Source organism: Notechis scutatus, chromosome 1 (genome assembly GCF_049901735.1).
Source record: "Notechis scutatus isolate UNSWTSFEM ecotype Mainland chromosome 1, rNotScu1.2, whole genome shotgun sequence".
NCBI lineage: Eukaryota > Metazoa > Chordata > Lepidosauria > Squamata > Elapidae > Notechis > Notechis scutatus.
The window spans coordinates 174,405,817-174,433,699 of record NC_142009.1 but is presented as its reverse complement, the minus strand read 5'-3'; the positions used below and the strand labels follow the sequence as shown (position 1 = coordinate 174,433,699).

The 27,883-nt window shown below is 38.2% G+C and overlaps 1 protein-coding gene across 2 annotated transcripts in view; it reads right to left on the bottom strand.

Annotated features, from left to right (window-relative positions):
* The window catches only part of SATB2 (SATB homeobox 2), a 156,167-nt gene that overhangs the window by 88,324 nt on the left and 39,960 nt on the right, over positions 1–27,883 (bottom strand). For both annotated transcript variants that reach the window (XM_026667940.2, XM_087949522.1), the window contains exons 4-5: positions 10,062–10,188; positions 9,301–9,424 (exon numbers count right to left, since the gene is read on the bottom strand). In XM_026667940.2, coding sequence (XP_026523725.1) covers positions 9,301–9,424; positions 10,062–10,188 — 251 coding nt within the window. The remainder of the gene's footprint in view (positions 1–9,300; positions 9,425–10,061; positions 10,189–27,883) is intronic.

Sequence of the window (27,883 nt, the reverse complement as noted above, 5' to 3'; positions counted from 1 at the left end):
ATTTTCAACTATTTTTCCTTTATCAACAACATTTAAAAGGTGAATAGATAAATCAGTGGAATTTTAAATTAAGCCATGTGATTACACTTCCTTTTAAATGGCACCATGAATCAGTATGTGTAAAGAAAATGAAAGTATGTGTTCAAACAAAAGGTAGAGAAAAAACTCCCTGTGATACTGCCGGTTATTCTTTTGCAGAGGAATATTTGATGCACTGCAAGCACACTAATAAACAACAGCATTTAATCTGCAGTTTCTTTCCTAGGAGACAATTTTGTAATTTGCTGCTGTCAATAATATATTAATCACAAGGGAGGTGTAATGATATTTCACATTTGGTACAATATTTTTCTTAAAACTGATTTGGGAAAAGGGATTTTGTTAAAAAATAGTCAAATGATGATAACAGGCAGCTTATCTAAAACATTCAATTTTTTGCATGATGTGAACTACAACAAATAAATTGGTAGTAAGCGGATATATAATTACTAAACTAAACCAACTAAAACAAAATAATTAGTACTACTATTAAACAACTATTATTTCACCTATGATCTATCTATCTATCTATCTATCTATCTATCTATCTATCTATCTATCTATCTATCTATCATCTGTTTTTCTTTCTCAATACTTGTCATTGGGCCCTTTGGAAAATATGTAAGAACTAATATAACATAATATAATGCTAGACTCCTGAATGTTTAGAATATTACTGATTGCATCATTTGCTGAAAAGATTATGTCCTATCTTGCTTCTCTTCTTCCTCTTCTTCTTCCCTACCCATAAAGGTATATCATAGTCTCACCTTTATTGACACATTGTGCCTTGTGTATGACAAATAGAGAGAAGACATGTGCCATTTTTATTGGGAACATGTTGATCCTACTGCTTTGGTACACAGTTTTATAAAGTTTTATTTAAAACAGGGATGGACATTTTCAGAGACTATCAGATACAGGTAGCATGCAGCACCTCCCTGTGCTCCCTTTTTGGGCCTCCTGGGCCTTAGGGAAGCTTTCTGGGGGTGTTTTGCTCCCAGGAAGCTTTCCTGGGGCCCAGGAAGGCAAAAAACATGATAAGGACTGACTGGGTGGGGAGGGGAGGGGCGAGCAGAGAGGGGCGGGCCAGCCAGGGGCACGATTTGCCGGTTCTCTGAACTGTGCAGAATCATAACAACCCACTAGGTAGAATTCCACCCCTGGGTTAAACAAATTATTGAATGATTTTGCATTATATCTATTCACATATCTCAAAATGTATGGTAGAGCAAACCAGAAGAAAATAAATTATTTTAAAAATTATTATTTAAAAAATATATTAATAAATTATAACTCCTTAAGAATACTAAAATAGGTTCCATACATGGCAGAATGGCAACTTTTAATGTTATGTAACAAAATCCCAACCATGCTATTTAAGGGTATGTGTTGTGAATCAATAAAAAGTAACTAAGCCCAAATGCAAAGCGGGTTTTAGAAGCCTGCACACCTGATTGGTCCTTAAACAACGAACAAGGATTGGTCCATAACAAGTCCCTGATTGGCCAATATTAGGACACTTCTTATTGGGTATTAGTTGAACTTGTTGCACATATTATTGGTTAATAGGGTAGCAGCCAACCCTATAAAAGGGTTACTGCTGCCCATAGCCTTGCTCTGTTCTGTTCTATCCACTGTTATTAAAGAGTTTGAAGTCACTGGTCAGATGTCTGGTCTCCATTATTCTCCAAACATAACACTGGCGACGAGGATGGGATGCGGAGACCGAAGAGCTGACTGATCTACAGAGCAACCAACAGAGCACGTGGTCGAACACGCACTATCAACGGCAACATGGCCAGCGGTGCCGTACCACCTGCTCCATTCAACCCAGAAACCGAAGACTGGGAGTCGTACATGGATAGGTTCCAGATGTTTCTGGAGACCAACAACTTGAAAGATGCAACAGCCAGCAAAAAAAAAGAGCTGCATTTCTAACCCACTGCGGGCCTACCGTGTTTAAAATGGCAAAATCACTTGCCAAGCCAGCCGAAGTAAAAGCGATGGACTGGGACGTCCTCGAGCCTTTGCTACGGGCCCACTACGCACCCACCGTACCAACCTTAGTCAGAAGGCACGAATTTTACCAGAGGGTCCAGCGGAAAGGCGAAAGCCTTGCCAACTACATCGCAGACCTCCGAACCCTTGGAGGCCTCTGCGGATTCTCTAACTTAGAAGAAGCCCTCCAAGACCGCGTAGTTCTGGGCCTAGAAGACTGCACGATCCAGAGCAAAATCATGGCTAAGGGGGACATCAGCCTCACCGATGCCCTTAAAGAAGCCACTGCAGCAGAAGCAACCAAGAAGTCGGCAGCCCGAATACGCCGCACCAGCGCACCGCTATGTCAACTCGCCAATGATACCTCGCCTCGCTCAGAGAGACACCCGGTATCGACTCACCACGAAGACCTAGAATCCCCGTCAGAAAGTGATGAGGAAGAGGTCAACTGACTCCGAACTGAACGAGACCAGTTCACACAACGCTCACTTCGACCTTGTGCAGGATGTGGAGCGAATCACCCACGATCCAGCTGTAAATTCCTCGACACACTCTGCCACGTTTGTGGGAAAAGAGGTCACATCGCAAAGGTTTGCAGAAGCAAACAAAACTCCAACTCCAAACCCCGACAGGCCGAATGCCAGTCTTCAGGATTCATCGGCACACCCCGAGAAAACTGAATCACCAATGGGGAAGCCACTCCTACAGAAACAAACCGTGCACCACTTCCACCAGGCGGGAAGAAACCAGGCGGGAAGAGACCCACCAGACAATTACCATAGGCCACGCTACATCCCTAGATGCCGGGAAAATCAGAGTGAAGGTCGCTATCGAAAACAAACCTTGTGTGATGGAGGTGGACTCAGGATCATCCCTCTCGATGGTATCCTGGAAGACGCTCCAACAGCTCGCTCCGACGATTCGCTGCCAAGACCTCAACCCTCAAAGGGTTATACTCAAAGATTACCAGGGTAACCGAATTCCCGTTGTCGGGTCCCGCCGATTCCAGGTCTCTTTCAAGGACCGCACCGTCGCACTGCCACTGACTGTCGTTGACCATGACCGGCCTAGTCTTTTAGGCCTGCAATGGTTCAGACCGCTCGGAATCACTGTAACCGGAGTCCACCGTGCCGAGAGCAACGATTGGGAGGAAGCCCTCGTGCAAGAATTCCAAGACATTTTCGCGAACGGACTAGGCAAGTACAAGGGGACCCCGATCTCATTTAACTTGAACCCTGAGGTAGCACCCATCCGCCTTAAGCCGCGTCGGGTGCCGTTCGCCCTGAAACCTAAAATCGACGAACAACTTGATAAGCTAATAGCACAGGGCGTGCTGGAACCCACCGACCACGCCCGGTGGGAAACCCCAATAGTGATGCCTATCAAGCCTGATGGGTCACTGAGAATTTGCGGAGACTACCGGGCCACCCTAAACCATGCACTTCACTACCGGCATATCCAGTGCCGGTAGTGCAACACCTGCTCCATTCCCTGGGCGGCGGGAAAGTTTTCGCTAAATTAGACCCAGCGCCCATGGCTCCCCGGGTTCACCAACTGAGGGGGGAGGAAATATCGAGGAAATTGACTTCGATATGACAGATAGCAGGCCAACGGAAACCCTACGGCCCAGCGAAGTACCGGGAATTGAAGCAGGGAGGGAGTTGACTTTCCCATGGGACGTGAACACGGGGGAAACCGAACTGCGAAACCCCGAAGAAACACTGATTGGCGGGGACAACCACTACGAAAGCAGCACGGAATTTCCGTGCAGCGAAACGGAGCTTAACAGAGAACATCCAAACGCTCCACCGGAACCGGACTTTAGGCCAAACCCGGGGGAACCATGGAAATCATCCAGACAGACCAAACGGCCTGTCTATCTTGAGGATTTTGTTACAGCTCCCCTCAAACGGAGCCCAAGGGAGAGGGGAGTTGTGAATCAATAAAAAGTAACTAAGCCCAAATGCAAAGCGGGTTTTGGAAGCCTGCACACCTGATTGGTCCTTAAACAACAAACAAGGATTGGTCCATAACAAGTCCCTGATTGGCCAATATTAGGACACTTCTTATTGGGTATTAGTTGAACTTGTTGCACATATTATTGGTTAATAGGGTAGCAGCCAACCCTATAAAAGGGTTACTGCTGCCCATAGCCTTGCTCTGTTCTGTTCTATCCACTGTTATTAAAGAGTTTGAAGTCACTGGTCAGATGTCTGGTCTCCATTATTCTCCAAACATAACAGTATGTTTATCAGAGGCATCCTTTAGAAGAATAGAACATTGATTAGCTTTGCACACAGAGACAAAACCCCAATGAGGATGTCTAAATGGCTGCCATTTTTGCCTCCTACTGTGCAGTTCTCTGCTAGATCTTCACCGACTTTTCAGCTTGCTAGCACTGCCTCTGGGAAAGTACAAAATGCAGAAGCTAAGTAGTAACTAATCCTTTCCCATATTCTTCTTTTGCTACAATGGTGGAATGGCAGCTAGATGTTATAGCATTTTATTTCAGCAGGGCAGGGAAATCCCAGAACTAAGCAGACACAGAGCAGACACAGAAAATCTACCTTTGCTGTCTTAACTTCTGAACTGAGCTAATTAATCCTTATGCGTTTTAATAAATGTGATAGTCAGCAAACCTGCTACCAGGTTTTTGCTGATTTTTTCTCATTTACTTTACTACTGTTAACATGGATGTGCAATGACTTTCAATTTAGACAGGACTCTTACATATAGATGCTAGGATTAAACAGTGAATCTTTTGTATTTAAAAGCATGAATTTGATAATTAACTAAATTATAAACTTTCCTTGAAGATCTGTCTCTTTTTTGTTAAGGAAAAAACAAGTTAAATCGTATATTAAAACCAGAGGTGGTATTCAGCAGGTTCTGACCAGTTTTGGAGAACTGGTAGTGGAAATTTTGAGTAGTTTGGAGAACCGGCAAATACCACCTCTGACTGGCCCCCACCCCCATCTATTCTCTGCCTCCCAAGTCTCAACTGATTGGCTGAGTCTTCTTTTGTTGCCCTGCACAGGAGAACAGAGCTGGAAAGCAGGTTAGTGGGGTGGGGAGGGAATTGAATTTTGCAGTATCCTTCCCCTGGAGTGGGGAGGGAATGGAGATTTTGCAGTATCCTTCCCCTGCCACACCCACCAAGCCATGCCCACCAAGCCATGCCATGCCCACTAAGCTATGCTCACAGAACCAGTAGTAAAAAAATTTGAATTCCAACACTGAATTAAAAAACCGCTTTTAGCAACGATTTGCCTAAAACAACATTAAGTTCTATAAAGAACTGATAATAAAAAATAACGATTATCTATCTGGCAAAGGTCTTGTAAAAAAACAAAGAACTGAATTTTTGATAAAAATGATTACACATACAGTTATAACTGATGATTATATAACTACAGTTATTAACCGATGAGTAACATTTACTCTTTCCAAGGCATTTTTAAAGGTATCTTTGACTGTATTAAAAATTGACATTAAACAATCTAATGATTCAGAAAGTTTTGATTGAAAAAATATAGCAAAAATGTTCATGCAATCAAATATGAAATTTTATTAATTGATAAAACAAATAACTGGCTTAGTTCAAAGGTTTCAATACAGCAATATATTTTTCAAATATTTTGTTGCTGGAGCAGTATTTATTTTGTTGCTGGAGCAGACCTTAATGAAGATAGCAAGAAAGAACAAATTTAATGTGAGAATTAAAATAGTCTCCAGATAGATATGAAGTTTCACACCATTTAAAATTCCAATTTTAACTTTTAATAATTCAACTTATTTCACTATGCCAAAGATAAACCTTTCTTTTTGGCAAGTAAAACTATTTTAATTCAAATTTTAGCACATAATTAAGCCTCCAACAAATTTATATTGTTCAAACTTCCCATTACAATTTTAAGAAACTGTATTTTGCTTTTTGTATAATTTAAAAATTAAGAACAAAAAGTTAATTTTGAAAATGGATCTCCAAAGTGCAATTGCCAAATAAAAAGGCACAATTTGAAATAATTCAGAGAGAAGAAATGGAGATAAAACTGTAAGTCATATCTTTCCATAATTTTGTTATGATCACATCTAGAATATCATGTCATGTTTTGATCAGTCACAGTCACTGTAAATCACTATACAAGGATATTGCACATTTACTCAAACTAAAGAAAAGAACAACTGAAATTATTGATAGGTTATAGCACTCAGCAGCATGCCTGCGAGGGAGATAATGTTTATCAGTATTTTTTGACTTAAGCAACTTCCATATGCAGATATTAATTTCCAGAATTTTCAGTAATAGTCAAACTAATGCAGAAATTCTTGGAGTTGAGGTCCACAGATCTAGAAACCAACCAAATTTAAACTATGATTTAGAGCAGCGGTTACCAACCGATGGGCCGCGAGAAAGTTTTGGTGGTCCGCAGAGAAATGTCACCCCCAGAGCACATACCCCCAAAACAATTAATCCAGGCTGCTCAGGAACACAAGGCTGCACCACCCATATGGCCTGCCCTCCCCGCCCACTCACTCCTTACCTGGCAAATTTCCCTGCTAAGTTACTATTTTTCCTTTTCCCGACCATCAGCTGTTCTGCTGTGCTGGGAGATTTAGATTAGCAAGAAAGCAGGAAATCATTGGATTTCTTGCTTTCTAGATAATATTTAGATCTTCGACTCTGCTTTTAAGCAAAGCCGAACCTTCCTTAGGACTGAAGCAGTGCAGACTCAGCTAACTGATGGCAGAAACACAGACCTCTAAGAAAATCTGTAATTCTGTGAGCAACTCAATCTGCCTGCCTGCTTTGCCTGATTTTGGGTAAAAGTTGCTCTTTTTTTAATTAAAAAATCAATATTTACATACATGGTATGTTGTGAGTTAATTTTGTGAGTTTGCTTGCAAGCAAATTTTATGTGACAGACTCAGCTAGTCAATGGCAGAAAGACAGATCTCTGAATGAATTTGGATAAAAGTTGCTTTTTATAAAAAATTCAATATTTACATACATGATGTGCTATGAGTTAATTTTGTGAGTTTTCTTGCTAGCAAATTTTATGGGTTTGCTTGCAAGCAAATTTTATGTGACAGGCTCAGGTAGACGATCTCCCAGATCTCTGAATGAATCTGTGATTATGTGAGCAACTCAATCTGCCTGCCTGCTTTGCCTGATTTTGGGTAAAAGTTGCTCTTTTTTAATAAAAAAATTCAATATTTATATAAATATTTATAATATTTACATACAAGCCATGCTCAGCCAGTCACATGACCACCAAGCCACACCCACAAATTAGGCCATGCCCACAGAACCAGTTGTTAAAAAGTTTGAATCCCACCCCTGCCTGTCTGTGTGTGTGTGTGTGAGAGAGAGAGAGAGAGAGGGGGGGGAGGGAGGGAGGTTAGATCAAATCTCTCTCTCTCTCTCTCTCTCTCTCTCTCTCTCTCTCTCTCTCTCTCAGTCAAAATTCATATTAGTGGTCCCTGGGATTTAAAATCATGAGTTTGGTGATCCCTAAAGTCCAAAAGGTTGGTGACCCCTGGTTTACAGCAAAGGTAGGTAAAAGGAGAAACTACATAAAAGTACATAAAACTATGCAAAGTATAGAAAATGCAAGTTTCTGTTGCCTTAGAATGTTGGGTCATCCAATGACATAAAACTAAATGATAAGGAATAAATTGTATTTTTATACAGCACACACTTAAATTACAGATTTTTGCTATTTTCTGGGGTGGTGATATATACCAATTTATACAACTTTAGGGAGAGACTAGATAAATTAATGAAATACCTGCTATCAATGGCTGCCAGTCTTGATGACTGTATATTAGTTACTGATTATCAGTTGTTAAGAGTGTTTACAATGCAAAATAGCTATTGGTCTGTTGTCTATACTTATAGGCTGTCCAAATGTCCCCAGTTGAAAACTATGTTATATAGAATGCTAGACTAGGAGAAGTTTTGGAGGGATTCTACAGTATTCTTATATTATTATCTGTTGTTACTGCCAACAATGTAGGGATGGATAGCCTAAATCTATCCTCATATGTCCTCAGAAGCACAATGTGTATTTTTTGTTTGTTTATAATATTTTAATGGACCATAGGCAAATTGATTAAATAAATATGCATTTGAACTGAATATGTTAAATAGAAAGGGAATGTGTCTCTAGGATATGATGTGCTGTTGATCCAATGAGAGGGAAAAGCCCTTGGAAACAGAAAAAAAATAAGTAAACATTTTATTCTGAAGTACTCCCAAGGCCCATTGTTTGAGAAGAACCAGCCTAAGCAATCCTAAATTGTTTAACAATAGGATTGTGTAAAGTTTTTGAACAAAATATGTGAAAACATACATTAGTGTGAATGAAGCATTTCTCTCAGAATTCTTATAGAAGTTGTGTCTTTTGCACAAATTGCACAAGTCCTAGAAAATAGTTCCTCGTCATCTCATACACTTATGTATGCATGGTCATTTCACTTTATAGTGGGTTCTTTGGAAATGTTGTTTGTGCACACACAGATAATTGAATGCTTTTGAAGCATAAGCCTTGCAAATTTAAAGAGCAGTGTTTCATTCATACTAATATGCATTGTGAAGCATCTCCTTCAAATGCTTTGCATGGTCCTACTCAAGAACAACTCCACTGTATTTTTCTTCTTTGAGTTTCACCATTCTAAAGAAAACATCAAAAAATGTAAGAACATTCCTCAAACATTATGCACAATGTTCAATAAGACATTAAAAAGGTATCTCAAAATACCTTATTTGCTAATCCTTAAAATGCTGACAAATGAACTTATTTTTATTTTAACATTGAAATAATAGTGTTTTCTGTATTAGCTTGCTAAATCAAGAAATATAAGCAAAAATGTACCTGCAATTGAATTTTGATTTGATTTACACATTTGATTTAAATGTGTAACAGAACTAACTTGCACTTTTTATTCATTTTTGGATGCTTGAAACATTTGGGTTTTTGTATCTTGGAATATACTAAATATTGATAGCTTTATCTAATAGACTGACTATATAGTGTAATAACATAGAGAAAGAAAGGTAAAATGCAGAACAGTCATCACAAACATGATGGTATCCCTCTCAAATTTTCAGCTTCTTGTTCTTCTTTAATAGTTGTTAATGATCTTGCACTCACAGGAAAACTATAATTGCAAGGATTTTTTTTCCTATATTTATTCTTTCATACTATATTGCATTTTATGTGCTGTAGTTCCTCTGCTACCAATAGAGGCACTGACCTGGGAGAGAGGGCATTCTTTGGCTAACGTGCTTTGATTCATCTCTTTGAGCAATTCCTTTAAGGCATTGCGGACTGTGGCATGGTTCCACTGTTCTGCTGGCAAATCTTCTAGCTTTGAACAACTGCAAAGACATAGAATATGAGAATAGACAGATGGGGAAAAGTGTTGCATGCAAACATAGCTGTTCTTTACATGCAAAAGCTATGTCACTCTTTAAAGCCAAACACAACCAAGAACAGGACATTCATATTTTATATGTCATTCTTTTATATTCAGTTTAGAAATTTCTTCCAGCTGCAATCTAGAATATAGGAAGATTTGAACATAAATAACTAAATACAGAACTGAGCAAATATTTGTGTTGCCTATCACTGGCTGAATAAGTTCCCAACAATTGTACCTCAGCAGATTGCAACATAAGGCCAAAATGTATTTCTGAATTTCTGGTTAAAATCTCTAAACCTTTAAAAACTATTTATTTCTCAGGTATAATGTGAAAACGTTAGTCAGATGTTAGAATTATTGTACCTGTGGAAAATTCTTTTTTAAAGACTGACTACCTTAGCCTGTGTTCTAATGTCTAGCTAAAATATCACCCAGTTAGAGCTGCCAATTGCAATTCCCTCCTTATATTGTGTTTCCCACTTCAAAATGAGCTCAGAAATTAATGAAGATAGCATGTGTTAATCTCAGTAGTAATGGTGTGATTGACAGAACAACTCAGGATTTAAAAAGGGCAGATGTTCAATAGTGCCCACCTTTGTAATTGAATTTTCAGTGTCACAACATGGTAGACATCTTGTAACATGTCAGCTACTGTTGCATCAGGTGCATCTGTCATATAACTTAATGGAAGAGGATTCCATTTCCCAAGTTTGATTATTCCTGCAAACAAACAAAACATGAAATAATTATAAATACATATTTCTATCTATATATTTGTATCCAAACCTATATCTAGAAAGTTTACCAATTATTGTGTATTTATTACAATAGGTGAATGTTCTCCTGAAAATTTATTGTAAGTATGGAGAGTCTAAAGCTCGGCAGCCTGTAAATCTAATTTTATCTGAAAAGTCCTATAAATATATAATTTTGGTTTTGAATTAAAAAGAACTTAAAAATTACTGGCTCTTCATGTTTAATGTAATATCCTGCAATGATTGACAGTGGCTCTCTGAGCTATTTGAGAATAACAACAGAAAGTAGTTTAATGCATGTTGTTATATACTAGGTCTATACTAGACCTATGAAATGCTTCAGATTCAAACTCCAAAAAAGCATGCCACTGTTCTGGGGTTCAAAAATAGTACCTGCTTGCAAGACAGATGTGATATTTGTGCTTCCATTCATTCTGGAGCATCTTTATGGAAACAAATCAAAAGTGTTGAATAGCCCTGCATAACATAATCCTTTAGAACAGTTTACTAAACATTTGCTGGACCAGAACTGTTATGGAAAGGCTGCTAAAGAGAAGTATTTATTGCTTGACACAGAATGCCTAAAACATATCACAAAGAGAACAGAAATGTTAAAAACATGCCATTGTTTCGGTATTCACAATCTGGTGCTAAACATGCTGCAGTATAAATAGAGCCTATACTCTTATCATGCATTATAACATACAAATCTCATTTGCTGTATCATATATCTTCAGAGCTGGCTCTTTATGTTGTGTTCCCCTTGCCAACAAAAAGTTGCTTCTCTTAAAGGGGATAATTTCTAGAGATTATGTAATTACAGATCACGAAAGCATTAAACCTACTTTTGATACTTACTTGGGAGTAAAAATAACTGGAGATGTAATACGTACTATATTTACTATATATTTATTATAATTGCTTGAATATGAAAAGTTAGAAATGGATAACAAGGACACTGAAACTTCTCGAGTCAAACCTAGGTTATGCTCAAAGTATAATATAGTTGTATAGTTTGGTGCGGTGTGTGAATTCAGTGTGATTAGTTTATGGTTTGCTCATTAGATCTACCCATAAAAGCAAGTGGGACCTTAAATAGTTCAGATGAAATTTTAGAAAATTGCCTCAAACTTTCAAAATGCTAGAATGTTTCAAAATGCTAGAATGCTAAGAAGGTAGCTAGTTTAGGGGTCAGAAATATGGTTGATAATGGAGACATGTCAACCAAGTTACACAGAGAGTAAATGAAAAATCATGAGACAAATAAATAGGATCTTATAAAAGATGGTTTTTCACTCTTTTTCAAGTCACAGAATGTGTTAAAAGAATTCCTGGGATCTCTGTTCAACAGGCAAAACTCTACTGTTAGAAAATTGGCTGCATACAGGTTAACTTTTTTTCCCTTTTTTTGTCCTTGGTCTCCAACTCAAATTTTGAAACAGTTTGAAAAATCCTATTATAAGAACCAGATATTATTAGACTGCAATTGTGCTACTACCATGGTTGTCTCTACTTTCTTAAAAATGAAGAAATTGTCCTGGCAAACAGTCCATAAACACAGGTGTTACCATAACGCTCAGTGCTTTTGCACATAAACACCTGCTGCAAGTCCTTTTTGTTACAGTGCTGCAGACATGTACCTTTTTAGTGTTATTAGTTATGGATGAACACTTCTTAGCTCTCTTTGATATTCAGTTTTGTCTAGTTCCAATATCCTGCTATTTTTGAAAATAATTATACCTGGAGAAAGACACCATATTCTATCTTAAGAAAATTCATGCAGAGCATGTTCAAGGTAAAAATTGATGTGTGAAATATCAAGTCATTACTCTTCTTGTTTGCCTACTGTCCCCAAACTTAACATCTGACCTTCCTGGATATTGCTTGCAAAATTGTACTGTAGGTATACTTCATGTAATACTTTGAAAATATGGCTAGGAATTCTTGCTTCAAGTAGAAAGAGGAAAATATTGATTCTTCTTAGTGCACACCCAGATACCCACACTGAAGTGCAAACCACTAATTTTTGACAAGATAACACAGAATTTGATTCTCTAGCAACCTTTATTAGCAATAAAGCGTTTGCCGGGTGGTATTGTACTTATAATGCAGGAGAAGTTAAGGAATGTAATTTGTGAATTTCTCCTTTTAAAATGGAAAGAAGGAAGAGCTGATGCAAAGACAATGTCAAATAAAGGAAACTTGAGTCTGGGACAAACTGTAACCAGACAAAGCTACTCAGACAAGACATTCCTTAGATCTCACAAAGATAGAAGAAGGGAGAAGGGGGAAATGCATTCACACTTAGAGGATTCTACTATTATAATCTTACAATAAAAGTAGTATTAGACTGCATACATTTGGCTTCATAATCTGGTCTACTTCAAAGGGCTGACACCTTCTCATGAAGCATCGACTGCCAGCAAGAAAATCAAACCCAAATCACTCTTATTGACTTAGGATGCTTTAGTACTGGGCAAATGTAAACAAGATATTCAAACAGCAAGTTTAGTCATTTGTGAACTTGTTGAAATGGGCTATTTCTGAACATGGGTTCAGTGTTCAAAAAAGTGTTAAAACTCATGTCCAAAAAAATAAGTTGACAGGTTCAAACAAAGCAGCATAAAGGAACATAGAATCGGTTGGAAAACTCCCCCTACAACTTCCACCTTGTGCCTTTCCTTTGCAACTGACCAGCCAGAAATGTAGGCATGGGGTACTATCAAGTTTTCTTGACAAGTTAATTGGAAATAGGCACCACAGGTGTTCATGCAGACAAAAGCTTATGACAGATAGAATTTGTAGAAAATCTAATGAACCCATTATGTATGAAAGAATTGTAGTGACTGCTACAATCACCTGTCTCCAATCATTTCTGCCCACCCAATACATTCAGGCAGAGAGAGTGTACTCCAGGTCCCCTCAATTAAATGTTGCCATCTTGTGGGACTGAAGAAGCATGTTTTCTCTGTGTCTAGCCCACTGAAATAGCATTCCCACCCCCTGCATAGATATAGAGGTTATGGAAGCCCCAGCTGAGTTAAGATGTTTGTGCAGTCCCTGTCATGTTTTCAGACACTTTTCTACAGATAGTTCTTGACTTACAACTAGACATTTAACAACTGTTCAAAATTACAACAGACTTTTAAAAAGCTACTTACAAACAGTCCTTGAAGATATGACTGCCACCCCTCTCCCATGGTCATGTGATTGAATTTCAAGTGCTTAGCTATAGGTTCGCATTTAGGACTATTTGCAACATCATGCAATTTCATGACTATGAATTACAATGTTTCTTGCCAGTTTGAGCAAAAAAATGCCTATTCAGAAGGATTTGCATAACAAACGTGATTGTACATGTTTACAGCTGTAAAATCAAGCTGATCACATAACACCTCAACTTATAATCACAACAACTTACAACTAAAATTCCTATCTTCTTTGTGGTCATAACTCAAGGGCTATATGTACTGTTGTCTTTTTTCCCAATTTGTAGGCTGAAGCAATAGAAAATCCATCTGTTAAGGAGAATCACCTTCAATTAAGCAGAGAACATGTGTGACTTTTGTACATAGCAAACCTATGTAACATGGCTCACATTATCCCAAAATAAGCCATTTTGATTTAATTTTCATTTTAAAAAAACCAGGTATCAGAAAGACTATAGAAACATCAAGTCCTGATGCAAATAGTCCTGAAGAAAAATGGTTCTTCTATTTATAATGTGTGCAAACTATACTTATATTTGAGAAACATGCATTAGAAATACAAAAGTTACTCCAACCTTTTTAAAAAGAAATCTCTCAACTTGAGATAGCAATGGAATGAATGGAATGAAGCAGACTTGATTAATGGAAAGCTTAAAAACCAAGCAAAGTCAGAGTTGACATACCTAATGTATAGATGTACCTAACAAATATTTCTGAAAAGTAAAATACTTGGTTTAGCAATTTAAAAATCAAAGGAAACTATGGCTAATGGAAGAGGAGGTACATGAATGCATAAGCACAATAGATGACATTGACTGACATTGCATTTGAACCAGTGGTGGAATTCAATTTTTTTTACTACTGGTTCTGTGGGCATGGCTTGGTGGGCATGGTGTGGCTTGGTAAGCATGGAAGGGGAAGGATACTGTAAAATCTCCACTCCTTCCCCACTCTTGGGGGAAGGTTACCGCCGGTTCTCCGAAATACTCAAAATTTCTGCTACTGGTTCTCCAGAACTGGTCAGAACTTGCTGAATACCACCTCTGGTTTGAACTACATCCCAGAAAATTTATAAGTCAGAAGTATACATGTATTGTTCTCAAGACAAACCTAGAAGTAGAGTCAAGCCACAGTACTGACAAAATATGGTGAAACAAATTGGATCCAGGTAGATAAAGGAATGAGACAAAGCTTATGTTCTCCACTTATCTATTAAACCTATATGTTGAAAATACATTAAGAGAAACTGGGTTAAAAAAAATGAAACAAATGACAATAAGTACAACCACCACCCTTAAAATTGATATTTCCTTGATTAAGATATTGAAAAGATATTGAAAACAGCTTCTGTCTTTTAGGATCAATAATTAATAACAAAGGAACAAGCAGTCAAGAAATATATTGTAAACCAGTACTTGGCATGGAGGCAATAAATAAAAATCAACCCACTTGAGTCACAAATAACCAATCTCAAATAATTTCACTTCAGACACATTATGCAAAGACCTAGTTCTAAGGCTCTGATGCTGGAAAAGGTGGAAGGAAGGAAAGAAGACAATCAGTAACAAGATAGATAGACTCAGTTACAGTGATGATGAGTGAACCATTGGAAGATCTGAAAGATGAAATTAGAGACCTTTATGGCACTCATCATAGAAAAAAAATATACCGGTATCTACATAGTCACTAGGAATTAGGAGTAATGTGATGGTAAATAATCAATCAATACAAACCTTCATTCAAAAAGTTACAACTAAGAGCATGAAAATTTGCTCAGGTGCAAAATTAATTTTGCTGCATGCATAATATTCTTGTCTGGTTTTCTTTCTTACTTTTAGAAAATGTTGCATGGACAGAAATTTGATTCCTCCTGAAAAATGTGTCCAATCCAAGAAATAAAAATTCTGATTGAAATAGTCTTAATTTGAACTCTGATTTTCAATCTTAGGCCTGAAGGAATATTCAAGAAGAAATATATAGATATTCAGCTGTGAAATGTTTGGTAATTCTACAATTTAGCAATTAGTAAAATTATTTAGAGTGTATCACAAATCATTTTATATGAAAACATTTGCCTCAGCGTTTGAAAACCCATAATGAGGCAGTTCTTGTCATTGTTTTATTATGTGTTTTATTACTACTTCATTGTTTATAATATTTTATATTATTTAAATGTATTTTTTTTAAATTTGGCAAAATTAGGTCTTAATCAGAAACAAATACCTACTTTTACTTCCCACATTGTTTTGTTCTCTTAATAAGGACAGTATTGCAATAAAAACATGCAAAACTATTACTTTCACTGATGAAAATGGAAGCCAATAAACATTATTTTGAGAATCTATTTTCCTTACTGCTTTCTATCAACCATATACAAAAGAACTTATTTAAATATCCCAAACAGATTGCTTTGTAATTTTATATACTGTACGAGTTTTGCATTTTGTTGCAAGAACATTAGTCTTATGTAATAGATGCTGTTTCACATTTGGGAAATATTATGCCAAAGCCTAAACTTAGATTAGATTAGTTTAATATAAGCATTGAAGAACTAGCAAAATTAATTAAAAAAAATTCTTATGTACAAAACACAATTAAATAACATTTTCTGGTTGATTATTTTAGAAGCAGTTATTTAATTTCAAAGCCTTTTTTATTTCTTTTTTTAAAAGGGGGGGGACACAATGTTGGCCTAGATATCAAGGCAATGTAACTGATATTTCATATATTGAGACTTTTCTTGACTTTAAATAAAATACCAAAAGAAACTTCTTCTCCTTTCCTCTTTTTAATAATAAACAGGATGGCCTTCATATATTAGCCTTCCAAAAGAGTGATATTTTTGGTAAAAAATGCTTTGAAATTAAATTATTATTTTATATAGCATGTCTCAAAAGAAAGCATTGCCAAAATCTAGATCTGAAACAGAAAGAGCCAAGTCTGGCAAATGAGTTTCAAGAAGAGTTCAAAACTATAATAGCCTCCAACTTTCCTGATTTGATTAATCACGATTTAATGAATTGAAAGAAGTCTAAGTTATTTTATGTTTTCATGTCTCCATGACATGGGCAGACTTGAAAATAATCCTTTTGATTTATGTCCATATGTGGAACCAATGTAAGGAGCAGAGTTCAGCCCTAACTATGGAAAAAAACTTGACACACTAGACCAGTGATGGCTAACCTTTTTGTTGTTGTATGCCGAAAGTGCACGCGAGCACCCATAATGCAATGCGCACGCAACCCCCTGTGCTCCTGCGCATGCAACCCCCCCACATTCCCCCACCCCCTGCACATGTGACCCCCCACATGCCCCACACCTCTGTGCATGTGCATGCATCTCCCACGCACGACCCACCCCACATGCATGCCTGACAATCAGTTGGCTAGCAGGAGGCGCGCACACATGCGCAGTGGACCTGATCTGGGGCAACTGCTCGCATGCCGGCAGAAATGGCTCTGTGTGCCACTTCTGCCACGCGTGCCATAGGTTCACCATCATGGCACTAGACAAACTCATGGTAATATAAACTATTGTGATTAGCCTTAACAGAACTCTCAACATGTTTTAATGTTTAAATCGAGACCAGTGGTTCCCAAAGTGGGCGGTACTGCCCCTTGGGGGCGGTAGGATGCCTTAGGGGGCCGCTGAGAGGCAAAGGGGCCAGCAGGGGGGTGCTAAGAGGCAGCAGGGGGCGCTGGAGGTGAGCGGCAGGGCACAATTCAGGGTTGAGAAAAAATTCTGCCGCCGCTGCATTCGAGGCGAGGCCCCACAGGATCACCCCATTGACTTGCACGCTCTGGTGCAAGGAGCTCAATGGGATGATCCTGCAGGGCCTTGCCCCAGAGTGGCTTTTCTCTCCTTTTCAAACATCCCGCCGCTGCAGTGTTCGGGGTGGCGGGGCCTGCGGGGCCTCGCCCCGAACGCAGCGTGGCTTTGCTCTCCTTTTCAAACATCCCGCCACCACCGCGTTCGGGGTGAGGCCCTGCAGGTCCACCCCATTGAGCCCCTTGCACTGGAGGCACCTGCCCAAGCAAGTCCTAATGGACTGGTGCACGAAGTCAATGGGGTGAGCCTGAGAGAGGGAAAGAGAGAGAGAGAGAAAGAGAGAAGGAAGAAGAGAAACAGAAAAGGGAAAGAAAGAAAAAGGGACAAAGAAAGAAGGGGGATGGAAGGAAGGGACAGAAAGAAAAGAAAGAAAGAAAAAGGGACAATAACATGACCACCAAGCCATGTCTACCCAGTCACATTACCACCAAGCCACGCCTACCACCTAAGCCACGACCACAGAACCGGTTGTTAAAAATTTTGAATCCCACCCCTGATCCTGTTTAAAGCCTCAACAAAATGTGAGAGCTTCCTGATAGTCTTGACCATGTTTCATCCACAAAACCTTTAATTAAAAGAAGCCAAAGATATTTCAATGTGCTGGCAAAGATGCTGGCAAAGATGTTTCAATGTGGAAAAGGGCCTCTAAACTAGGCCTCATTTCAGTCTGATGCATCAGGTCTCTCTCTCTCCCTCTCTCCCCCTCCCCCCTCCATCCCCCTTTTCTTTGTCCCTTTTTCTTTCTTTCCCTTTTCTCTTTCTTTTCTTCCTTCTCTCTTTCTCTGTTTCTTTTCTCTCTCTCTTTTTCCCTCTCCCAGGCTCACCCCATTTATTTGGTGCACTGCTCTGCTCGGACTTGCTTGGGCAGGTCCCTCCAGTGCAGTGGGCTCAATGGGGTGGACCTGCAGGGCTGGCACCTAGAACGCGGCAGTGCCGGCACTTTTGAAAAGTAGAGCAAAGCCAGAGGTCGGTAATTTTTGCTGCAAAGAATCACAAAAGCTTCTGGGTTGTGCACAAGAAGGGACACACATGTCAATGCAATTCAGCAACATAAAATAAAGAAATACAAATAAAACAAATCAACAAGAATCGGCAAAGCATCTCTGATTAGATTTTATTCACTACTAGAATCTAATCTGATTAGAGATGCTTTGCCGATTCTAGTCCAATGACCTGCTCCAGCAGGGTTGGAAGGGAGTATTTGTATATGTGTGTGCATGGCTGTCAAAACTCCAAAAACAGGTCAAGTAGTTCTGGGGAGGCCAGTCATAAATTAGAACACTTGCTAAGCAACTGGCCATTAAGTGAGGACCACTTGTATTTGGTTTGCCAGTCACCAAACCACGCCCACCCAGTCATGTGACCAGAAAGCCACGCCCACCTAGTCACGTTACCAGCAAACCACACCCTCAAATTAGGCCACCCCCACAGAAATTTGAATCCTGCCCCTGGGTGGGGGGCATTGAGAATGAGTTTGTAGCATCAAGAGGGCGGTAGACTGAAAAAGTTTGGGAACCATTGATCTAGACTATAAGAAAGCTCTAGTCTGCTGTTTTTAATAGTAGGCCTCAAATTGTGTTGATATCAATTTTGGACACATTTGACTGTCCTCACAAGGGAACTTCCTAGCATTTCGCAGATAGTATTATCCATGAGTGTACAGAATGTATTAAGTCTGCAAAACATCAACTCCAAATGTTTTAGAACTCAAAACTGCATTTTCAAGCATCTTGTTCTCAAACAGAATACCTGCTATTTGAGAGCTTGCTCGGAAGAAATTCCAATTGCTTCCAGTAGCTGCATTTTAGGTGTTGCATGCCATTCCAGATGTCTGTTGCTATTGGCCAAGGCTGAGTAGAGGTTGGAGAATAGGAGGAGTAGAGCTCACCAGCACCAGTAGAGCTGTTCTGGACCTAATTACGTTTTTTGTGAAAGGCAAAAAAAGGACTCCTGGAAGGAATTTGAAATTGAGTTGGACTCACATTCTTCTATTGGATATGCTGCTTTGCAGGTGATAGGGATGGGTGGGGAGGTTGTCTTGGCTTTGAAGGAATGAAATAGGATGGGTGTATAGAGCAGAAAGAAAGAGGTGATCCTCCTACCAATGCAATTCCATTAGTCTTGCTTTGCAAATCAGTCCTGTAAGGTTTAAAAAGACATTTTCTTTTCACACACTGCAAGAACTCATGCTCCTCAAAAAAAAGTCCTAGGTCAGAAGTGTACATTGGTTTGCTCTTTCTAAGTGGCAAGAACAAAACAGGATTACACAAACCTTATCACATCCAGAAATTATCCAGTGGGTACACTGGGAGGAGCAATTAAACCAGCAGTAACATTGATGCAGGTTGCTTATTCCACACCAAACCTCCTTTAATCTGCAACCAGTGAGGATGAGCCTATGTTTTTTCATCATATTCATCCAAGGCTCAAGTATCTTTCATGTCTCATTTGCTCTCCCATCTTCTTTTGTGCCACATAATATTTGCAAAAACGGCTCACTGGCAAATATAACTTGCAACTAAGTATTCATTTTAAAAAAACAACCAGAGAAGTTATTTGTATTACCGTATTTGCCGGCGTATAAGACGACTGGGCGTATAAGACGAGCCCCCAACATTTCCACTCAAAATATAGTTTTTGTTATATACTGCAGTATAAGACGACCCCCTCACTTGGAGGCATGCTTTTCAAGGCAAAAAGTCGTCTCATACGCCGGCAAATACGGTAAGTTGTAACACTTGGGGTATTCTGGATATAATTCTTGATTGACACCCCCAACCCCTTTCCCCCAAACTTACAAAGCCACCAAAATGCTTTAGAGAGGCAGCTTCGCCTTTCTCAGGCTGGCACTCAATTCCTCTCCCTTTCTTTGTGACAGCCCCCGCGTGCGTGCCATCGGGACTCCAAGGGTGGGGATGGACAGCTGCCAACTCTCTCTCTCTCTCTCTCTCTCTCTCTCTGTGTGTGTGGTGTGGAGGGTAATTCCGGCTATCTCTGGCCTCCGCCGGTTTTAAAGTCGCTGGCCAGTTCCCAAGTCGCAAGCGCGTGCTGGCCGGGAGACGCGGCGCCGGTGGAAGCTCGGTGCAGGGGAGGCAGATCTTTCTCTAAGCGGGGAGGGGAGGAGGGGACAAGAGGAGGGACGGGACGGGACAGGGGCGGGAGGAGGGCGCTCGCCTTCTTCCACTGCCCACCGGACCCTTTTCTTCCCAAGGGGACCCTGGAAAGCAGCTCGGGAGCCGGGTGGCCCTGCCCAGCGGGGTCCCATCAGGAACTTCCTGAGGACACCCCCGCCCCAAGCACAGCCCTCCCGGGTCTTTCAAAGAGGGAGGGAGAAGCGGAGGAGCAAATTGCCGCCTCCGCCCCGCTGCCCAGAAGGAGGGGCACCACAGTCCACCCCCACCACCTTCTCCCCCCCACTCCCCGGGCCATTACGCGCCCTCGGGGCTGGCTGGGCGAAGCGGCCCGCCAGAGACCCTCCGCTCCACCCCACCCCACCTCCAGATTGGCTCCGCAGCGCCCCGAGCCGGGCGGAGGGGTGGGTGGGTGGGTGGGAGGAGGAGGAAGAGAGACTTCGGCTGGGCTTGAAGGGGCTTCGCAGTTGCGGAGCTCCGCCCCGTCGCTCTTGCACTGAGTGACAATGTATTTACCGGCGTATAAGACGACCCCCACTTGGAGGCATGTTTTTAGGGCAAAAAAGTCGTCTTATACGCCGGCAAATACGGTACTTTTCCTGAATCATGCAAATAAGATGAACACATTCTAAAAACATTAAGAAAACATTGAATGTTATCAAAGAAATGCATAATTCTACTTCACTGGCAGTAAGAAGCAAAAGGGACAGAGGAAGAGTCCTAACACAATGAGAAAATACATGCTTTGCTGTACAGAGCATCCAAGATTATCCCCAGTTCAGTTAATAGGCCTCAACAGCTTCTTTCAACTCATGCCTTGGGAAGCTTCTATCAAACTGCCAATCATTATTAGTCAAACAGAGCAGTGAGTCAGCTTAGGCCCAATGCTCAATAGTTTAGTCTTACAAATAAAGGCCACAAGTTCATACCGTTCTTTTTCCCCAGTCCTGTAAAAAGATTGGAAGATTGATTTTCAGACAAGCAGTCTATCACGTCCATAGCAAATTATAGATTAGAAACATGATTAAAGATAATCAAAATAGTCATTTGAATTGTTCTTTCTTTTTTTCCATGGTATCAATAGTACAGCCATTTCTATACAATAACTGAGTGCTGATGATTAAGACTACTTCTTTCCTCCTTCTCCTCCCATCCTGTTTTCCTTATGAAGTAGATCTTTTGACTAAAAACCAGAAGAATTCTGTTGGCATCTTTTCCAACTAACACATTATTTTAAAATGCAAAAACTTTCATGAGCTGCACCTCACGTCATCAGTTTCATCAGTTCATCAACTGACTGTATAAGATTAAGTGAACTCATCATTTCAGCTCATACTTTTTAATACAATGTGCTAATCGGAAAAAGTCCTACTAGACTCTTGATTGCTTTTGCCATAGACTAATAGCCCTCCTCCTATCACATCCTTTGATTATAACTTTTCAAGCAGCAATAATATTTGACAAAATATTACAACATAACGGTTTTCAATCAATGAATAACTATGTTCTGTCAGCCTGAAGCTAGTGAATATATTTTTATTCATAAAATATTTGAGGAAGGAAACATTACGAAGGAAACAGACACTATATATGTTATATTAGCCATACTTTATTCTATCTCCACACCCTGACTCACTTGGTAATGTCTATTAATATAAAACATACCACATAATGTCATCGCTCTTTCTGTTTCTATTAGCCACAGCCAGTGAAATAAAGCAGGGATACATACTAATGTTATATCATGCATTTTAGATTTATTAGATGCTACAGAAGTGTAGCATATGTGCCACTCTCGTAACATCCAATTCCAGAAAGGCCTATTGTGCTCTCAAAAAGTAAACAAATACAGAAGAGATAAAAGCTCAAATAGGAGATCCAAAATAAAAATGTGTTGGGTGAGTGAAGTAATAGAATAGGATAGGGATGGGGATCAATGGTGGGATTCAATTTTTTTTACTACCGGTTCTATGGATGTGGCTTGGTGGGCATGGCAGGGGAAGGATACTATAAAATCTCCCATCAGAGGTGGTATTTGCTGGTTCTCCGAACTACTCAGAATTTCTACTACTAGTTCTCCAGAACTGGTCAGAACCTGCTGAATACCACCTCTGATGGGGATAGAATAGGAATAGGAATAGGAGTAGAACCTTGGAGGTCTTCTAGTCCAACCCCCTGCTCAGACAGGAAACCCTCTACCATTTCAGACAAATAGTTGTCCTATCTCTTCTTAAAAACTTCCAGTGTTGGAGCATTCACAACTTCTGGAGGCAAGTTGTTCCACTGATTAATTGTACTAACTGTTAGGAAATTTCTTTTTAGTTACAGGTTGCTTCTCTCCTTGATTAATTTCCATCCATTGCTTCTTGTCCTGCCCTCAGGTGGAGATGTTGACAGTTATCAAAGTTATCATGCATAGTTTAATCTTTAATCTTTAAATGAGATGGGCTGTTGATAATCTCAGAATATGCAATATATTTGCTTGAAAAGCGCTTTGCTTATAGAATAAGCAAATTTCTATCCTATCTTTCTTAGAAGAATGTGAAAAAAACCACAGAAAAATTACTAACTATAAATGTATTTATCTAGAAAACTCTTAGGGCACTGTGATAAGTGGCATATGAATTTAATAAATAAATTTATATTTAAAACATATTATGTATTTCCATCCTTCTACAAGCCCCTGACAGGAATTACATACACAAAACAAGGATAATGCAGCTAACCTTACCAAAGAGGAAACGGTTTTTCTTTTGGCCAGATTTCTTACCTTCACTTTAGCACTAATCTTTTCAGTGCTTCTGCAAAATGCAATTTATTGTAATAGAAACTACCTTCTGATTTATAGAAAATTTTTAAGTAAACAATGAATAGATTATGCACCATCAGCTCTTTTTTTTTTAACTTTACTCTTAGCTATCACACCAAATAATCTCTTACATTGTTACAAAAGTCTCTGAAGTCTTATTTCTAGAAAGATAAAATTTCTACAGAAAGGTAGTTATTTGTACTCTAAAAATAAAGCCACTCCTTTCTAACTTTGTGATGTTTTTCAATGCTTATCTCTAAAATATTATGTTCTCCATTTTATGATTTATAAAATGCTAGACAATCCATGATAGACAATCCATCATCTTTTCAGAGGTATCTTCTTACCAAATTCCTGAACACGTTCAACAATGACAGAGCCTTTAATGTACCTCCTTTACTGGAAAAGGCGGGATGCATTCACAGATATATTTGCCTTGAAAATAGCTCATGTTAAACCATATTGTCACAGTCAAATATCTATTTTATAATGTTTTGTAGTATACCATAAACAGAAGGCTACATGTGAGTTTTTATGCAAGGAATTGGACTATACCAACAAGTGTGGACTGCTATTGATGTATCAACCACCTAGCTTCCTGGGAGCAGCCTGGTATAAGCTCCAGGAATTGCTCAGAGCCAGTGTTAGAGTTTATAAGTTTCAGTCTTCTGTAACCTCAGTCACCTTGTCTTGGAAAGGATGTTCTGGGTAACTCCTGGGTATCTTGAGTTCCATCGCAACTATGGGTTTGCCACAAATAATTGCAGCCCCAACACACATGGAAAAGCATCTTGTCTTTATTTCAGAACAGATGAGATATGACCTGACAATGGAGCATATTAAGATATATCATTTGCCATAGTTCTTCTCTTCCTTGTTAAACTGCAAAACCACAGATGCCTCTGCTAGGGCAGCAGACTCATTAGAATGGGCAGCTGGTAGTATAGTGCAGCAGGCAAGAAACTGGGAGAGTATGCATTTAGAAAAGAAGCCAGCTTGGTGACCTTGGACCAGTCACTCTCTATCAACTCTAGGAAGGAGACAAGGAAAAACTATGTCTGAATTCTTGCTAATAAAGCTGCATTGACTTATTCAAGAAGCCACCAGAATCAATATTGACTTGAGACACCACCTATCCAAAAAGTATGTGTGTATAAAAATATATATGCTCATTTTAATAGTTTATCAGGGTATCAAAGTGATGTGCCAAAATGCACGTTAACACAGGCACAAAGTATATAGCAGCATACAACAGTTCATCAGATGTTAATCAGACTCTTATACTATAAATACAGTTTCTAATACCGGTATGAAATAAATTTATGCAGTAATAGAAATATGACTAAATAATATAAATTTGTGGTTTTTCAGTTAACCACAAATAGTTTTCTACTGATCAGTGACCTATCATTTGATCAATTGGTGAGTTTTGGCTACACTGTATAACCTACCTCAGTTTTATTGCATAAATCTATAGCACACAAATCATTTTGCAATAATATGCAACACACGAAAACATATATTGAAATATCTGCATTGTTGTTATCTAAAAGCTTTAGACTGTTTTATAAAACCAGAATGTGTAGGATAGAGCTAGAAGCAATTGAGAATTTACAACCCTTCCTTTCACTTGATAAAGTATTTTTAAAAAGGAAGGAAATATTTCCTAAGTTAAAAAAAAGAGCTTGTCTGAAAAGAAAACTTTTAGATATTAAACCTCTTATACAAAAGGGTACTGTAGTACAATATTGAAATGACAAAGAATTCATTCTTGGGCTGAGATTTTAAATTTTGTTAAACCTATCCAAGTCAAAAGTGAGCATTTCAAATTGTAGTAGATAGAAAAATATTTGTTCTCATTTCTGCTTTCAATTTAAATGCATTCAAAGTTCCATGACCTTGCTGATCATCATGACAGTGTAACTTCATTAAAATATTTTTAAAATGTGTTTTCCCTTTTTATCAGAAACTCAGCACTTACACCTTGTACACTTTCAAGAAGATGAAGCCAATTTTTATAGAAACTAATATTCTCCATAAGAATGCTACAAAGGATGATATATTTTTCCAAAGTACTCATATATCAAAAGCTCTCTGAATATCGACATTAAAACAATATATATACACTAAAAAGATATATGCATAGAGAACAGCAGCATGTCCTTTTCTGCAAAGATGATTCAATGAATTCATAAATTCTAATGACAATTGACTGCAGCAATTAATTCCATTAATTTTTTTAATCTGAAAAGTGGTTTTATCAAATAGTTTCAAATATAAAATCTGCAATGTTGACAACTTTCTCTTTGAGGTAAACAATAGGCATAGGAAATCTCATCTGTGGATCTAATCCAGACCATAAGAGATAGGTAGGGAGATAGCAAGAAGGAGAAAGAGAGATATCACTTTTAAGAGCTTTGAGAATCCCATTTTCCTGCTCTCCCTGAATTCTGATCCATTCTCCCCAGATGCACAGTATCTGACCCCTTAATTAGAAGCTGTCCCAAGCAAAGTTTTGAAATATCTTCCACTGATATCAATATGGATAGTTTAAGATTTCTGTAATTACAGGGATGAATAATTTTGAGGGGGAATACTGCTATAAAATGAAATGCTAATACTTTCTTAAAACTCTCCCCTTGCCCTATGGTATGGCTTTAAAATAGTATTTATTGAATTGGATGACAATCACAAGCTATTTTAAAAGCTTCAGTGCCAAACAGAAGATATTTTTAAGAAAGAGTGCTGCTGGGGAGAGAATTTCATACAGGATCCCTTTCAAAACTGCTATCCATTATTATCAGTAGCACGTGGCAGAGTATGTGGGAAAGCATACTGGGAACTTCATGTCAAGTGGAATGAGTATTGCCCAATATTACTACAAAATCCCAAACAGGGATTTTAAAGTCAATTCAGTTCTCCAGCCAAAAGAAATTTGTTCTTATAAAAACACAAAAGAAACACATTGTTCTTATAAAATGCCACATTGCTAGACTACTAGTGGTTTATACAATGTTGTGTATGTCTGTGTAAAAATAATAATAGAATATGATTAATATACTCTAACAATGATAAAGAATAGAATTTCAAGTTTAATACTATTATGCAACAAAAATAATTACATGCATTTTAAGTGTGTAAAATACTTATATATATATTTAAATATATATATATATATATATATATATTTAAATATATTTAAATATATATTTAATCTAATCAGAAATACGTAAAACAGAGAGATGTGGGAAGAAAAAAACAGCTAGATAACTTCTAAGCATTAGTAACTTCACAAATCTTCCTTAGTGATTTAAGCAGCATATGAAAATTCTCAAAGATAGACTCCAGATTAGAACGTGGCAAATTTGATCTTATTTTTCAATGTTTTTCAGAAAATATTCTATAAGCGCGTAAAAGCTTAAAACATAGATTCTGGACCATAAGAAAAAATAAAAATCTATAAGCCAGACACACCTACTTAATGTACTAGCAAACTACTATTTCCTAAGGATGAAAAAGCTGGTACCTATCTGAGTGAATCTCTCTTTTTCGTTGTTGGAGAGCCCATATGTTTTCCCAAATGAAATGCTCAGCTAGTGTGGGTCAGTGAAGGAAGTTACATGCTTTCATAAAAACATTCTTTCTTGGGATCATCTTCTTTCTAGAGGTGCCAAGAATGATGCCTTGGTTGCTTAATTCAGGATGTTCCACATGTTAATTCACAAGATGAATTAACCAAGATGAATAGTGCTGTCAGACTGAAAACTGGTTCACCATGACAGAAATAGTGAGATACAATGACCTTTATATTCAAAAGAACAATATTCCTATAATACCATGACATAATTTTTAAAAAAATTCTCCAGATTTATGCAATAATAAAGGTACATTTGTTTCATGTTTTTATTTCTTATTACACTCTTTCTGATTAGAATTCTTTCACAAATTCAACATTAAGTAAAATATATTTTCATGGCCTAGCTTACTAATAGTCCATTTTTCTTTCACTTTCTTATTTATACTAATGTTTACATAAAATACAATATACTGTATCTTTTTTGTACATTATTAACCAAATGATAGATGATGGGCATACATGGTTTTCCTAAGGCTACATTTTTATTAGTTACAGTTTCATTCTATTCTATCAAAAAAGCATGCTTTTTAAAGCTCTTTTATATTTTTATGGATGAGTGTCCACCATCAGTCATTATATTGAAAAAGTTACTAAATTATATTTCTGAATGTCATGATACAAGCCCCACTCTTTTCATATTTGTATCCCAATATCTGACCCAAATATATAAGTCACAGGGTTTGTACCATGATGCACATATCATCTCTTCCTCGTTCCTGTCCTGCTGCAGACACCAGTGCTTTTGTATATAGATTGTCTAAACTTTGCTTATACATTTGGTTGCATATATATGTATGTGAGTTTACATTAACTAAATAAAAAGATTTAGGCTCAACTAAAAAGGTGCCCTAAATAATAATGCTTGACAGATTTTTTTAAAAATGTATTGTTTTTAATAGCAAGTAAACTTTAGAATAAGGAAATTTTATCTCTTCTCTCATTGATCTTAAGCAATTCTTTGGTACTACGTGTGTATCATCTAACAACTACAAACATTTGCTTTTATCTATTATTTTTACTGAGGATAATCTATACAAATTTACAGA